We start from the raw sequence: 17,149 nt of genomic DNA, 5'->3' as shown, positions 1-17,149 counted from the left end.
ACTTGTTTACTGGTGGATAGACACAGAAAGAGACGAAAAGGGGGGAACCTGAAAGAGGTACCGTTTACGGGGATCTAAGTTTTTCCACACTTCGAAGCAATGTGCTGGAAGCGGCGATTATTATTTGTTTAATGGCTAAAAGTAACGTTCGCTGTATCACGTTTATTGTTTATGGGTGTTTTCATTTTTGTCGTGGCGTGACTGAAGGAGTTCAGAGGAAGGTCGTTGAAAAAGCTATCCGCGTTTTTTCCTTTTCCTGCATGAATCCAAAGGAGTTCCTGGGGATGTGTTCATGTTTTTATTCGCACGTCTTAAAAGGTGTTCTTGCTGTGATACTGCGAAGAAGGGGAAATACTTGGGAGGTGCATGAACCACTCAATCAGCGACCTGTGGATTACAGCAAGATAGCCAACTCGATCCCATTACTATAACTAGTTCATGTTAGCTAGTTAGGTTATTGGGTTGATAGACATTCGGCTAAAACAACTGGGGATTTTTTTTGGAAAGAAGAGGACACATATTTCGATATTACTAAGCATTTAAACATTTTTGTTTTGCTTTATTATATGAAAATACGGTCTCTGAGTGTTTTACCAAAAGCACGACCGCCCATAGCTAATTCCATGTATTTTCAACATTGTAACCTCTTTTGTCGTGGAATGAGCCCGTAGTTAGTATCCCGACGTGTTCCTCTTTACTAGTTTAGTTTGCACTGTGGGATTTATTTTTCTCGAATCTGAAGACTTTTTATATAGAACAGATGAAAGTGACCTATCCCTTATAATTGTGGAGAAAATGAAGCTTTTTATTCGCAAATGTATCGCCATAACCCAATATCACGTTATTTAGTGGTCATTTGTTTCAGGGATAATCCAAAATCACCCAAATTAGCTGGGAAGATATCAAGATAACGTTACAACCACATTGGACCCCCCCCGGCCCCTTTTGAAGGGGGGCTAACTGGACTAGTTCTCGTCTCTCTCTTTTTTTTGAATATTTGTTTGTTTTCATTTCTTAGAAACACATTTTTTAAAACAAACTTTGGATATCTTCAAAACAACCCCCACGTTTTTGGATGCACTAAAAATAAGAGAAAACAATCGAAGTCACAATGCGGCTTGGGACCTCAGCGGCTGTTTTGGTTACTTGTATCTACATGGTGTGTCATGGTGGGCTAACACATGGAGAAAGTAAGTACAGCTATATTCTAAATGCAATACTGGTTAATGATTCATGTGACTCACTCTCTACACACCACCCATCCTACCATCATTGTAGGCACCGAATTTCATGTGTTTGTTATTCCCATGGAAAAAATAGGTTTTAATTTAAATGAGGGATTCAATGCAGTGGTCACTGAAACAATATGATTGTTTGACCATTTTACCATTTTTGCCTAAATTATAGTAAACACATTTGCGTCCCATGGTGTTTTTACAAATATTTGTTAGCAAAGTTATTAAAGAATAGCCACGGCCACTCTTAAATATATTATTGAGGCCTGTCATGGATGCGTCAACCCGAGGGCCAGATTAGCTCCTGATATGGACTAGGGTGGTCTGTTGCAGAACATCTAAACAGGAAATTGTATAATTCGCTTGCACGCGTAGGCCCCTTCATGGTGACTTGCTACGCACACTCACGTTGTAGCTGGAAATGTAAACACATTTAGCCAACGTTATGAAGGTCCATGAAATCCCCATAAACGCAGGATTAATAACAAACACTATGCCCATCTCAGAAGAAATGCCTGAAATAATTTTCACATTCACACGCTCACCATGTGTCGGACAATTACTGTGAGTGTGAGGATGTTTACTATGGAGGAAACAAAACAAGATTCCAGGCACCCTTTAACTATATCTCCTATTTCTTGTTTTATGATACACTTTGTTTGAAAAACAAGGCGTATCATGGTGGCATGTGCAACCATTACATTTTAAAGTATACAGGCTCTATCCTTTAGCTTTATTGCAGCAGAAAAATATAGAACCCACTCTCTGTAGTGCCTTCATAGCTGTTGTACGTTTTCCCTGTGTATTGATCCAAACCTTTTCAGCTCAGGATTCACCTTTAATGCAGTCTTTTGGGCTTTAGTCCATGCCTGTAGTTAAGTGGGCTCCCGTAGTGGCACACGCGGTCTAAGGCACTGCATCTCAGTGCTGGAGGCGTCACTATAGACCCTAGTTCGATTCCAGACTGTATCTCAACCAGCCGTGACTGGGAGTCCCATAGGGCGATGCACAATTGGCCCAGCGTTGTTAGCGTTTTAGCCGGGGTAGGCCGTCATTGTAAATAATAATTTGTTCTTTACTGGCTCGCCTAGTTAAATAAATGTTATTTGAACATGTTAAAAAAAAAAATCTGTGACAAGTGACACGTTGTTGTTTCATCCTAAAGATGGCATAGTTTGAATATTGAACTGCAGGATAAAAACAATATATCGAACTGCTCAACTATGTAATTACAATAAGAAGAAACAAAACTTAACAACTGTTGCTGTTGTATTTAGGCTGTATTTAAGGTTACTTACTACCTTTGCTCTGCGAACTTGGCCTACTTTATAATGTAAAGAGGCTGGCTAATGGCTAACTGTACTCCGAGCTTCACTGGAACTATTTCATTTTAAACATCTGAAGTCACCAGAATAATACATGTTTGTAAAAAAAAAAACATACACAGGCACACCATATTAGGTGGATTACCAGACAACCGTGAAATAAGTGTGGTCAAATGTACCATTCCATTCAGTAGATGTTATTAGCATGACTCGGAGCCATGCACAATTATGATGACATGGTACAAGATAAAGTGCCTCACCAGACCCCCCCCCCCCCCCCCTACATATTTTCCCCAAAAGTTTTCTAGTAAAATTGAATATTTCCTAGATGAGTGTATCTGAAGTAGCTATTTTTAGTCTTGGCTGTGGTATTGTTTTTTGTTGTTGTGCTACACCCAAAATGTAACCTCATGAAAATATCTAACTTACAATCTTTACACATTTCTCTATAGCTATCTGTTACACCTTGGTATGTTGATTTGAAACAAATAAAATGTTCATGGACATTTTAGCTAGCTTGCTGTGGCTAACAATTTTGTCCTGGGAGATAAAACATTGGATTGTTGGTTGTTAATTTACCTCGACTGAATGTTGTCCTCTTGTTGCTGGGTATTTGTCGAACTTTGACCTGGAGTCCTATCAGCTTCAGTGTCATAACCCTAACCCTTTGACCCGGAGTCATACAAAATGTGGTTTTCTCTACTAGGACGATTAATCCATAGATAAATGAGAGAATCATAGTTTTAACTTTGATTAATCTCTTGTTCATTTTTCATCACTCACGTGGGTTTATATGCTTGTGAAAACCAATGAGTAGATGGGGGGGGGGGGGGTTGGTCATCGTAAATAGATCCAAGTTTTATTTTAGCTTATCAGCAACGCAGGTGTTCATTGACACTGCAGTGTAATTAAATGATTGAATAATGTACCGTAAACCGCACTCAACATGGCCAGTCTGGTTTCCCTGTTCCAGCGATGCTCTGTTTGCTTCTCCGCAAGGCCGAGACATAAATACTAACATATCCACTTTAGAACATTCTAGAACATAAGAGTCCATTTGTTAACATTAGTCTAGTAGGGATTACTGTGATGGCCCAATGAAGGGAACACATCTCAATGTCTCTCTTTTTATATTTAGATAAACTTAAAGCTCACACACAAGATTGTCAAACGTTTGCCTGCCCGACAGTACTTAGCACATCTTAACAGAGTGTCGGCAGTCAAATCTCTTTTGTGTTCACACAGCAAAGACCTTGGAAGTCGTCAGTCACTTCTTAAAATACTCCAAACCAGAAGGTGGCAGTAGCGTTGTTTGGCAATGCATATCCATGCATATTGCTTATGGTCTAGAGTCTAAGCAATCTCTGTTAATTTAGTTGATAACAGCCAGGTGGCCACAGCTAGATAACAACAAAGAAACCATTTAATTCATTCTCCATTATCTCATACTGACAGTGCCAGCCCATAGCCAAATGTTTAGACAGCTAGCTAACGTTAGGGACACTGCACTAACAATGGCAGCTCTTCCATGGAAGCTATCTAATCCATTGTGATTGAATTATAACGTCAATACTAGCAACAGTGGTTAACTATCTTGGATGAAGTCTTTTTGTTGTTGTCTGTGTACAGCTAGCTATATTGTGTATATGAAGTGTGACTGGCTCATCCGTGGATGTATGGGGAAAATGCTATTTCCCCCCCCCCCCCCCCCCCTTTTTATTTGTTTGAGGTTCATGCTCTCTGATTGGCTCAAAGTCAAGTTGTTGGGCCACAGACGAGCATTGCGATAGGTTTGTAGCTATCGGGTCGTCACACATCAGGTACCGCTTTTGTTCTAGCATGAGAAGGAACCGCCTCTCACTGTGATTGAGTACCTATCGGCAGTCTTGGTGTGTCTCATGCTTAGGTTATGTCAAGCATTTGGCTAGTAAGGATCTCTCTGCTGATCCAACAAAGCATCTGACAAGTAGTCTCTAACTTTTAGTCTTCTCTGTTTTACTGTTGCGCCCTCTTCCTTTCTGTGTTACAACCAAACCGGGGACAGTTGGGGTGTATCTGCCATTTGACAAAAACCTCATCCCATTAGTGTTGTCTCACTTTAAACTGCTCCATAGTTCAAAGGAGATTTTTTTCTGGGTATTTTACACATGTATGCAGAGAAAACGGCTTCTTCTGCAGAGAGGGGCCCTGCTAGAGGACGGCTGCTATCTCTTTCTGGGGGGTTGGCGCATATGTCAAGGGCTGTTTTGTTCCTGATTGACTGAATTCTGTGGGAAGTGACCATATTTGGCATTAAATGTAAAAAAAAAAGAAGAAAAACACACAAAAAAAACAGTACAAAATAGCTGGATGTTTTGAGCTGTAGTTGCATGTATATTACTGTAGTCTATATTGCCATTTGTCTCATAATTCTGATGCAGAAGAGATTGTGTATCGATATCTAAACCACACCGAGGTGCATAAGGGTCTGAACGATAACACAATATAGTGTGTTTTTCTGGCGCAATATGCTGCTGTTGATTGTGTCTGTTTGTCACACAGGACACGTTAGGTATGGAGGAGATGGAACACTACCATAGAGTCTCTATCCACGAAGCAACCGCTGTCTCGCTGCTGTGTAACGGAAAGAAAAACTAGTTGTGTAACACCTGCCTGGTCCCTTTCTTGTTCTTCTCAGACTTGTGAGTGAATCTCTGTAGGAAGTGGTGGTGCGGGGGGGGGGATATTCCAGAGCGTCGGCTCGTCACTCACAACCCCAAGCCCCATAAAGTGAATCATTCCATGAACCAACCAATTAATTCATAGTATGTGCTCATAGTTTAATTTTATTTTATTCAGGTGACCACAACAAAATTGTTTTTTAAAAAGAAATGTCTCTCCATTTTGTAGAGTTAACTAATAGTCTTGGATAGGAAATTGGGAATCCCCTCCCCCTTTATAAAAACACTCCATAGAAACACGGTGTTAAACAGTGACTGACGCCTTTGGTGAACGGCTGAACAAAGAAATGGGAAAGGAGGGTCATTTGATTCGCTCTGGGAACCGAAGGCAGTGTGTCTATTGTTTTTTTGTGTTGACTCTCCCGTGGCCCCTGTTTGGGAACCTCAGGCACATATTTTCCCACAATGTTGTGCGTGTGGAATGTGTTTTTGAAGTGGGCCACCCTGTAGGTAGACCACAGCCTGATGTCTGCAGGTTTGGCTCTCTGCTGTGCTGACCTTTTTCCGGGCCATGGATCTCGACATTGGTGATCTAGCATGTGAACAGCATGTCCTTGCCTGGGAGTCTCCGAGGTGGGCCTTTCTCTCTGGCTTCTCTGGGTTTGGGGTGTCCTGTCTATCTATGCCCACTCCTCCATGTTCTTGAATAACAGTGAATAGGCTACCCATGTAGGAACATGCATGGGTATTACGAAGCAAGTAAAGAATTGTGCCCCAGGATATTTTCTTTGGTCCGTTTCTCTGATTCGTAGTGGTAGGAAATGTGAGCTGTGAAAAACATTATTTGTGACAGGGGAAAACGTGTTGTAGCAGCCTATGGTCTGGATGTGGAAGGAGAACGGGAGGTTCAGCTGTTTTCATAAAGGAAACCTTAAATCATCACGTTCAGTTGTTGGCCCTCCTCATGGTCGATGTGATGTTGACAGCCTCACTGGAGGGAACACAAAATGGTCGCCACTCAGCAAAACATGGGTAGTGGCTGTACCTAGGCTACATATGGTCATTTTCTGTAGCTAAACAGTCTGTCTGATCACATTCAGCCACATGTATTTTATACAAACACATAGTGTAATAAATTATTATAAATAAGCAGTGTTCATGCAATTACTTTGTTTACTTAGCTACAGTTTATGAACGAAAGCCTGAGCCATTGTTTTGCCTGAATAGTTGCGTTTTCCCTGAACCTGTTTTGATTCTATATAAGTAGCCTAATTGTGTGGCGTAAAGTCTTAGATTATTACAGGCAAATGCAACAGATGGAAATCTAACAAAGGCAATAGCCTAACATGCTGCCCAAACCGCCTGTGTTGCGTCCGGTGCAAAATATATGTACACATTAACGTTTTTTCAATCATTTCACAGAAACGGTTTGTTTGCGACAACGGGTGTCTGCGTAGAACTCGGTTCTATTTTAGACGTTTGAGACACTACAAGTCCCGCATCTCCCAGCCACTCAATGTTTTTTTTAAATATTTTTTTTTATGAGCATATACCCATGTGGATGATTGACAGATGAACGAGGTCCAGCCTTCTAGTCCAGTTGGTTGCCATGCCAACCTCCATATAAAATCCACAGAAGAAGAATGAACGGGGAGAATAACTGACTAGGTTTCCACTGTGGATTAATTGTCTGTGTAGAGTACACATTATTATTATTATTATTATTACATTATTACATTATTATTTTGTGACTCCGTGTAAAAATTCTACAAAGGTCCTGAAAAAAAAAAAATACAAAGAAATATGACCATATGTGTTTCAGGTAAAATGACAACCTCACGTTTATCTCCCAGGACACCAGCAGGCCAACTGTGCATGAATATTTCATGTGTATTTCATGCTGCTGCTACCTCTCTGTTTATCGTATATGCATAGTCACTTTAACTATACATTCATGTACATCAATTGGGCCGACCAAACAGTGCTCCCGCACATTGGCTAACCGGGCTATCTGCATTGTGTCCCACCACCCCCTTTTTTACACTACTGCTACTCTCTGTTTATCATATATGCATAGTCACTTTAACCATATCTACATGTACATACTACCTCAATCAGCCTGACTAACCAGTGTCTGTATGTAGCCTCGCTACTGTATATAGCCTCTCTACTGTATATAGCTTGTCGTTTTATTTAACTTATTGTTCACCTAATACCTTTTTTGCACTATTGGTTAAACTATTTGTTTAGACCTATTACTGTTATGGTGACCGTATTACCACCACCACCAGCGGTCACAAAGACCGCAGTCAAATTCCACGTGACCGTTTCCACGGTAACTAGGCTTCTTTTTCAAATCATCATCCCACCATACCTCATGTACTCTAGCCCATAGGCCTATAGGTTTTGTGTCACAAATAGTCTTAAAATTAAACACATTTATTCTGCTTTTACAATCCGTGTAGAGCCTAACTGGCGTACATAACTGGCGCGTGAGTTCCAAGTCGGGGGAAGATCATTTTCACAACAAAAAATGCACCTTTTTTTAAAATAAAGCATTACTTAATTGCATTTGCAGTCACTTTTTGAGAAAGATGTTTCCCCCGCTAATTGATTACATTTTGAAACGTTTTCCCTTCTAGCCTACTGCCGCGTGCACATTGTTGCACGTATAATGTGAAGAACTATTAGGCTATCAACCTTTTTAAGCTAAACGTTCTGATCTGCTGCATCAGCCTCATTGTTTTTAAATTATATATTTTTTTAATGCAAATTATTGTATTAATCTAGGATCTATCGCGTTCCGCAACTGTCCCAGACTATGTTTGGAATATTTGTTTCTCACACAGAAGGATTAAACTTTCGTACAAGTAAACGTGGACAGTTCTTCTAACCTCTTCATTATGAGACTTGGAATTTGAAAAGGGCGCGTGCAGTTGCGTCCTCAACGTGTCTTCACTTGTAGCCTACTTGACAGGCATTGGCTAATAAGAATTGAGAGATCTGTGAGAGGTGCAACGGAACACGGTCATTGGCAACCGGGAGAATGGAATTATAATTATTAGATTTAGCCGAAGGGCATAACGGGCACTGGCCGCAAGCCATGACATTTTTTTTTTTTAGGAGGCATTATGACCACACAAAGGGGATGCCACTGGGAAATTCAAGGCCTGTGCCCGTTTAAAATGTTAGCGGTCTTTTAAGCATTCTAGTACAATTAAATAGTTAACACACACACACGGACGCAGCGGTCTAAAGCACTGCATCTCAGTGCAAGAGGCGTCACTACAGTCCCTGGTTTGAATCCAGGCTGTATCACATCCGGCTGAGATCGGGAGTCCCATAGGGCGGTGCACAATTGGTCCAGGTTTGGCTGGGGTCGGCCGTCATTGTAAATAAGAATTTGTTCTTAACTGACTTGCCTAGTTAAATAAAGGTTACACACACACACCACACTGACAAATAAGTTATTTTGTTGGTATTTACGTATGTCCCCATTACCAGAAAACATCATCAAAACCTATTTCTTTCATTTACTCGCTGTGCTGTTTCATTGTTCAGTTGTTTCATTCTCAACCAGGATTTCTATGGAACGCCCTTTGGGGTCTCTGCTATGGAACGCCCTTTGGGGTCTCTGCTATGGAACGCCCTTTGGGGTCTCTGCTATGGAACGCCCTTTGGGGTCTCTGCTATGGAACGCCCTTTGGGGTCTCTGCTATGGAACGCCCTTTGGGGTCTCTGCTATGGAACGCCCTTTGGGGTCTCTGCTATGGAACGCCCTTTGGGGTCTTTGCTATGGAACGCCCTTTGGGGTCTCTGCTATGGAACGCCCTTTGGGGTCTTTGTGTCAAAAAAGATACAGTAGCACTGTCGAAGCTGTATAAAAAAATTAAGAAAAAAGTCTGCAAACATCGGACACAAACAATGTGTTCACAATACCGCGTTGGCATTAAAGCACCATTCGACTTGGTGCTAGCTAGGTACCAAGCTAATGCTAACTACTCCAGAAGTTGCAGTTGAACGACCAGACAGCAAAAGCCAACATCACCCACAACAGAGAACGGTTGTTTGTCAAGGGCAAGGAATTCCATTATCTTGGCTTTAATGGATTTCGCCTTTTGAGTTGTCTCGCGGAAATGTTGTTACTCTTTCAAATGACTGCTGGACTTGTTGGCTGCTCGATCCACACAGCAGACATTGTGGGCCAGGTTAGGAATGCTGTGTTGCACGTGTCGCGCAAAATTTTTCCTGTGGCGTTATTACGCTATGTACCTACGTTATGTAGGTAGGCACGTCCGCTTTCACATCGGTTTTGCACATCGGTGTTACACTAGACATCGGCCGATGAAAGGAATAACAAATCCAGTTGTTTGTGTCGTCCGTTTCAGGAAAGTACCTGCGTAATTGCGCACCCAGCTCACTCAGGTGCTTCGCTATATCACATTTGACATTGTAAGCTTGTTCATTTGCACACAATGACCTGTGTGTTGTCCTTGTTAATGCAGACAGAAAAGAGCGCCTTCTTAATCATCGCCTCAGTTTTGTCCCGCACATTGAATATAATTGCGGAGAGTCCCTGTAATCCTAGATTCAGATCATTCAGGCCAGAAAAAAACATCACCCAGATAGGCCACTTGTGTGAGAAACTTGTCATCATGCAAGCAGTCAGACAAGTGAATTATATAATTGCATAATGCAGAAAATACACGAGAGTTCAGGGGCCTTGCTTTAACGAAGTTAACCATTTTCACTGTGGTCTCCAAAATGTCTTTCAAGCTGTCAGGCATTCCCTTGGCAGCAAGAGCCTCTCTGGATGCTGCAGTGTACCCAAGTGGCGTCGGGAGCAACAGCTTGCAAGCGCGTTACCCCTCTACTTTGTCTCCGTCATGGCTTTTGCGCCATCAGTACAGACGCCAACACATCCTGACCACCAAAGTCCATTTGATGTCACAAAGCTGTCCAGTACTTTAAAAATATCCTCTCCTGTTGTCCTGGTTTCCAGTGGTTTGCAGAAGAGGATGTCTTCCTTAATTGACCCCCCCATAAACGTAACGGACATATACCAGGAGCTGTGCCAGACCCGCCACGTCTGTTGGCTCATCCAGCTGTAACGCATATAATTCATTGGCTTGTATGCGAAGCAGTAATTGTTTCAAAACATTCCCTGCCATCTCACTGATGAGTCGTGAAACAGTGTTGTTTGATGAAGACATTGTCTGTATAGGTTTTTTTTGCCTTTTCCCCCAGCATTGTCCAGCCATATCCACGGCAGCAGGAAGAACTAAGTCCTCCACAATAGTATGGGGCTTGCCTGTCCTAGCCACTCAGTAGCTCACCATATAAGACACTTCTAGCCCCTTCTTATTAATGGTATCTGTTGATTTTATACATGTCTTACTACTGGAAAGTCATCTCTATTCTCGCTCAACAAACTCCCGTGGCTTATTTATCAAATTGTCATGTTTCTAAATGTCCGAGAGAGTAACGCTTAATGTGATTGGATGAGTAACGCTTAATGTGATTGGATGAGTAACGCTTAATGTGATTGGATGAGTAACGCTTAATGTGATTGGATGAGTATCGCTTAATGTGATTGGATGAGTACCGCTTAATGTGATTGGATGTTAATTATTTGACAAGGCTACCTGTATTTGTTATTGTGTTGTTATTTCGCTGAACACTAGATGGCTTAATTTGATTTTTGGCAGTGAAACGAGGCTACTCAGGAGAGGGAAAAAAAACTTACCCAAAATGTATAGCCCAATAGGAAAATATAAATGTACTGTTTGAAAAAGTTAACTTAAAAAAAAAATATATATATATATATATATTTAAAAATATTTTTTTTTATGTGAATCACATTTTTATTTTGCGTACTGCCGGCTGCATTGCCCCAGTTTGGGAATGCCTGGTTTAGGCTATATTAAATGGATTTATTGTGAAGGTGTAGGCTATATTAAATGGACTGTTTAAATTGTTGATGTTCCGGAGGTCTGCGTCAGTGTCTTGTAGGCTACGCGTGGAAGCCAGGAGATGCTAAATGTGTTTATGTTAATTAACGGTTAATTACTGTGAGATCGGCAGTTGATAATCTTGATAATCACCGGCTGACACGATGTAAGGACCACCACCACCCTATTTCGCCGTGTCCGCAAATTAATATAGTTGGTTCACAGTTGGTATTTTAACCTGCGTGTCATGAACGAGTCTGGGTGGGGGGTGCACACAATGGCGCGTTCGGAGCCACTTGGTCATCATGTAATAATCGCAAGGGTTGTGAAGTTAAGGACTTCCTTGTCCTTCGACTGTGTTTATGGGGGAAATAGTATATTAGTGTATTGTAAAGTAAATTGACTGTTCAGTCCTCTTCCTAAATCTTTCTTGTTTTGGGTCTCTAATTCTTGCGTTCTCTCTAATTACCCATTTCAACTCCTCCCATCTCGTAGTCAAAATGTATGATTTTTGTTTGTGTGTGTTTTAAAAGCGAGACCTTCCTCTCGCGCTCCGTGTACACTTAATGATCAGCCCTGAGAAGGAAAAACACAAGCTTCCCTTTTGAGTCCTGCTATACATCACTGACAGCAACCGTTTGGTTGTGAGGAGGAAAACCAAAACATCCCCATGTTGTCTGTTCAGTGGGAGTGTAGGCCTAGTTTCCCCTACCTCTCTCCTAATATTGTATGGCTCCCTTGGTCTCAATGGGACTTTCAGCTAAAATAAAGTTTTTTTAGTAAAATAAAAGTTTATGTAATTATTTTGTCAAATTAATGGATTCCTTCCCTGGCTTTTCTTAAGTTTGTTGTGAATTATGTTGTCATGGAAATATGATGTTATGTCTGACTTAGTGGTGTCATTGATGCCTTCCTTCCTTCACAAGTCTGGGGATTCCTAGATAGGAAAGTGTGCCTTTTTTATCTAAGGCCATAATCACTGCATTGAAATGCGGTTGGAAAAGGGAATCCCACACACAGCCCCGTTACGCCATCCTAGAACAATCTGAGATGTTGCTTGTTGCTTTTTCTATATGCCCTGTTTTTAACTGTCAATGACTTCACACTATAAAATCCAAGTTAAGCCAAGCTTGTAATGCCGAGCCGGGTTGGAAGCCCTTTTGGCAGACAAGGCTGAGGGCAAAACAAGGCTGGGGGGGGGGGGGGGGGGCATGGTAGCTGGGGTGGGGTATTTTGAGGTCTGTCATATGACTGAAAAGTGGACCTTTGCCTCACTGCAGCCCTGCTCTGTTGTTAACCACTGCAGGCCCTACTCTGTTGTTAACCACTACAGGCCCTACTCTGTTGTTAACCACTACAGGCCCTACTCTGTTGTTAACCACTGCAGGCCCTACTCTGTTGTTAACCACTGCAGGCCCTACTCTGTTGTTAACCACTACAGGCCCTACTCTGTTGTTAACCACTGCAGGCCCTACTCTGTTGTTAACCACTGCAGGCCCTACTCTGTTGTTAACCACTGCAGGCCCTACTCTGTTGTTAACCACTGCAGGCCCTACCTACTCTGTTGTTAACCACTGCAGGCCCTACCTACTCTGTTGTTAACCACTGCAGGCCCTACCTACTCTGTTGTTAACCACTGCAGGCCCTACCTACTCTGTTGTTAACCACTGCAGGCCCTACCTACTCTGTTGTTAACCACTGCAGGCCCTACTCTGTTGTTAACCACTGCAGGCCCTACTCTGTTGTTAACCACTGCAGGCCCTACTCTGTTGTTAACCACTGCAGGCCCTACTCTGTTGTTAACCACTGCAGGCCCTACTCTGTTGTTAACCACTGCAGGCCTGACTGCCGTGTGCTGCTGCTGATGGGAGAGGAGGAAGGGTTGATCATGGCAGTGAAAATTATAAATGAACATGGATAATTAATACAATTAGGACAATTGTAGAAGTCAATGGGCTGTGTAATAATGATATGTTGCCTGAGTTGTGAAGATAATGCTTGATTAGGGCATTGAATGAGTGAATGAATTCCTTATTAAAAAAAACAACAACAACAGGCTCATCTTAAAAGTCAGAACTCATGTTTGAGATCCAATAAGTCAATATAAAATAAAATGGCTTAAATAAGTCACAACATTTTGAAACAGTGATTGTGTGCTACTTTCTGGATTATCGTATTTTGTTTGTGTATGTAGGGTCCTATAGAATTAGTTTTCACCATTTTTTTTTTCAGGGTTTTGAACTCAATCTCTCTTTTTTTTTTTTTTTTTTTTTTGTAGAACCTAAAATGTTTGTTTTTTTTCTTCTCCCAAGTCCACAACAATGCTTCAACCACATCAGGAGTCTGGGGGAAAAATAGATGCCATTTTTAGATTTTTGGGTGTAGTTACCCTTTTTTTATTGTGACTGTACAGCTGTTAAAGACAATCGTTTGCTAAACGAATGGCCACTGGATTGATGCAAATAATCATGATATTGTTCTGCCAGGTAGGTATAGTCTACTTGGTAGTTAGCATTTAATTGCGAAGGGTTTTGGGGTAGTCTTTCCATCTACCAGGAGAAGGTTGTCATTAGCATCATCGCTAACGGCTATACAACGATTAAGCGCACGCACGGCAAACACGGACGAGAGCATTCCTGAGCCGTTTTAAGAAAGTTGCAGGAAAAATACAAATCACTAACCAGGTTTTCAATCCAACATTTTTACGAGAGTAAACTACATGTCGGATAAAAAGGAAATGTCACGACAAGCCTGATGGAAACAGCAAATTTGTCGGAAAAATTTCCATATGTTGCTTGACAAGGTTGTGTTTTGTAAAATGAATTGTGAGAAATGGTGGTAGAAACTTAAGCGCAAATATTGGTATAAATAACCATTATCATATTGAAGTAAACTTGGATTCATGGAAACCATGGAGTTTATTAGTCTACCGATGAAATAAGATATGATGCACTTCACAGGGTGATGAACTTTTGATTCTCCCTTTCAAAGGTCAAAGGTCTTATTCTGGTGACATGGATGATTGATGCTTGGCTACAGTTTGACATTTTTTTTAAATCTCATGTAGGCTGAACCCAGACTGTATCTGCATGCTGTTGGGTGGGAGCGTACCTGCCAATACCAGAGGGGGCACATTTTTACTATATAACGGCAATTTGTTTTGGACAACCACTTAGTAGAGTTGTAAAATGTAATGGAACCCCATTTTTAACATCTTAGTTATTTTTTTTAATGTGCGTTACATCATTAATCAGACTTTTATCCACAACAAGTTTATTTGATAAACCCATCTCTGGTGGGAAAAATGTGCATAAAGCATATTTTTGAATATTCACATTAAAATCTGTCTCCAATTGGATGTAAACCTAGCTCCTGATGCATTTTGTTCATATCTTATGATTTATCTTGGGCACTTAAATGTGTTTTTAAAAATACATCTAGTTGATTTTTCTACTAAGTTTGGTTTTAATGTCTGGATTCCGTCTGCAACACAGATTTTTATAGGGCCTTATCTATGTAGCCTATGTCTCCCGATGGTAGTGTAATTAGATAAACCCACTGCTCTTGGTCTCTCCCATACACCCTTCTCAACCCGTTTCCCTCTCCTCTCTTGTCGGTTTCCTGCTACAGTGATGTATATTCCTCAGCACCGGCTCACCCAGACCCTCAAGTGCTTGGTCATAAAATCTGTATGATACTATTCTGTCATTAAACCTTTCAACGTAGTTAAGAGGGGAATGGCAATTTGTTTTATTTTGTGGCTGAATAAATGTTTATTTATATATATATATATAAAAAAATGTTATACCTCCTTTTGTTTCTCCTTTTAGTAAATATGGTTAGGATGACTTGAAAAATGATGCGACCGGAGGAGCGTAGGTCAGAATAAATAGCTTCATTACGCTATGATGATTCATTGATTTGTTTTGAAATGCGATGGGTCAGAAATCAACCGATCAAACTGGAATGCTAAGTGTCGTTAAAAAAAAATTAATTAAAAAAATGTTTTCCCAGATTAATCTGAGGAAGAATGTATCTTAGAGAGAAAATATATTTTTAAAGTTTTTGTTTTTGTCTACTTATGTTTTTTTTTTTTGGTTTGAAGTAAAACATGTTTTTTTTTTTGGGGGCCTTTTTATTTAACTGATTTAATATCCATGTTTTTTTTTAAGAATTTGTGGCCCTGCCTGCACACTTCAATTTCAGTTATTTGCATAGGTGGAGTAGTTTGACACTAAAACAATAGTTCTACTTGATCTTCAGTTTCCCTTTTAATTAAGAGAAAGAGTTAAATAAAGTGATGTCATTCTAGAAAACAGAACAGACACAGCGCAGATCCTTCGGGAGGTGAATATACACCAGGTTTACACACAGAGTTTACACACGCTTCAGCTGGAGGCCCCTCATTGGTGGGTTGCTCCATGTGGAGAAGAACACAGGTATGCTAATTGTTTTCAGGTCACCTGTGTGCCCGCCCTACAGTAGTTATAACTGTGTGTTTGTTTACCACGTTAACTGTTCAGAGTTTGAGTTAAGGGTGTTTTTAAGAATTGTCTGCTTTGTCAGTGACCTTGTCACTTGTCTGCTTGTCTTGCTGCACGCTTCATTGATCTTTGTCTTGGTCAGGTTGTTATTGTGAAATACAATGTGTTCTCAAGGACTTACCTGGTTAAATAGAGACAAATGCACGGAGAGGTCTTAAAGGGGCAACCAGCAGTTGCTATATCCATGGACGGATAAATTATATGTAACCCTTGAATCTTGAAGAATACAACTGGTAAATGCCAGAATACAACTGGTAAATGCCAGAATACAACTGGTAAATGCCAGAATACAACGGGTAAATGCCAGAATACAACTGGTAAATGCCAGAATACAACTGGTAAATGCCAGAATACAACTGGTAAATGCCAGAATACAACTGGTAAATGCCTCTTGAGTTTAGTTCAACTGTCGCACCCAATTGGAACCCAAAATTTTAAAAGTTTGTTCAACATTTGTAAACAAACACTATATTGCCCCAAAACATGGTTCAAACTAAGTTTTGATATCACGGAGGGTCAATCCTTACACCCATAGCTCTATGAATTTGAGAGTGGTGACATTTCTCCAGCCCCATCCCTCAGCTTTTCACTTTACCAGGGGAGGAGTCCCTTTATTGTAAATTTTCCCCCTACTGCTTATTGCCGCTTTAAGTAAAAATAATGTATTTGCTTATATATATATATATATCTTTATTTTTTTGAGCAGTGTAACACTTAAACGACACAATGTAACTCCAAGTCAATCACACTTCTGTGAAATCAAACTGTCCACTTAGGAAGCAACACTGATTGACAATACATTTCACATGCTGTTGTGCAAATGGAATAGACAACAGGTGGAAATTATAACAGGTGGCAATTAGCAAGACACCCCCTATAAAGGAGGGGTTCTGCAGGTGGTGACCACAGACCACTTCTCAGTTCCTATGCTTCCTGGCTGATGTTTTGGTCACTTTTGAATGCTGGCGGTGCTTTCACTCTAGTGGTAGCATGAGACGGAGTCTACAACCCACACAAGTGGCTCAAGTAGTGCAGCTCATCCAGGATGGCACATCAATGCGAGCTGTGGCAAGAAGGTTTGCTGTTTCTGTCAGCGTAGTGTCCAGAGCATGGAGGCGCTACCAGGAGACAGGCCAGTACATCAGGAGACGTGGAGGAGGCCGTAGGAGGGCAACAACCCAGCAGCAGGACCTCTACCTCCGCCTTTGTGCAAGGAGTAGCAGGAGGAGCACTGCCAGAGCACTGCAAAATGACCTCCAGCAGGCCACAAATGTGCATGTGTCTGCTCAAACGGTCAGAAACAGACTCCATGAGGGTGGTATGAGGGCCTGACGTCCACAGGTGGGGGTTGTGCTTACAGCCCAGCACCGTGCAGGACGTTTGGCATTTGCCAGAGAACACCAAGATTGGCAAATTCGCCACTGGCGCCCTGTG

At 41.2% G+C, this 17,149-nt stretch overlaps 1 protein-coding gene across 2 annotated transcripts in view; it reads left to right on the top strand.

Moving 5' to 3' along the window:
• The window catches only part of LOC139409555 (insulin receptor b), a 166,116-nt gene continuing 148,967 nt past the window's right edge, over positions 1-17,149 (top strand). Inside the window, exon 1 of one of the 2 annotated variants that reach the window (XM_071154869.1) lies at positions 1-1,190. In XM_071154869.1, coding sequence (XP_071010970.1) covers positions 1,112-1,190 — 79 coding nt within the window. In that variant the 5' untranslated portion in view covers positions 1-1,111. The remainder of the gene's footprint in view (positions 1,191-17,149) is intronic. The other variant, XM_071154868.1, reaches the window with a different exon arrangement.

This window comes from Oncorhynchus clarkii, chromosome 5, assembly GCF_045791955.1.
Source record: "Oncorhynchus clarkii lewisi isolate Uvic-CL-2024 chromosome 5, UVic_Ocla_1.0, whole genome shotgun sequence".
NCBI classification, from domain to species: Eukaryota; Metazoa; Chordata; class Actinopteri; order Salmoniformes; family Salmonidae; genus Oncorhynchus; species Oncorhynchus clarkii.
This window is presented reverse-complemented; position numbering and strand designations above follow the sequence as displayed.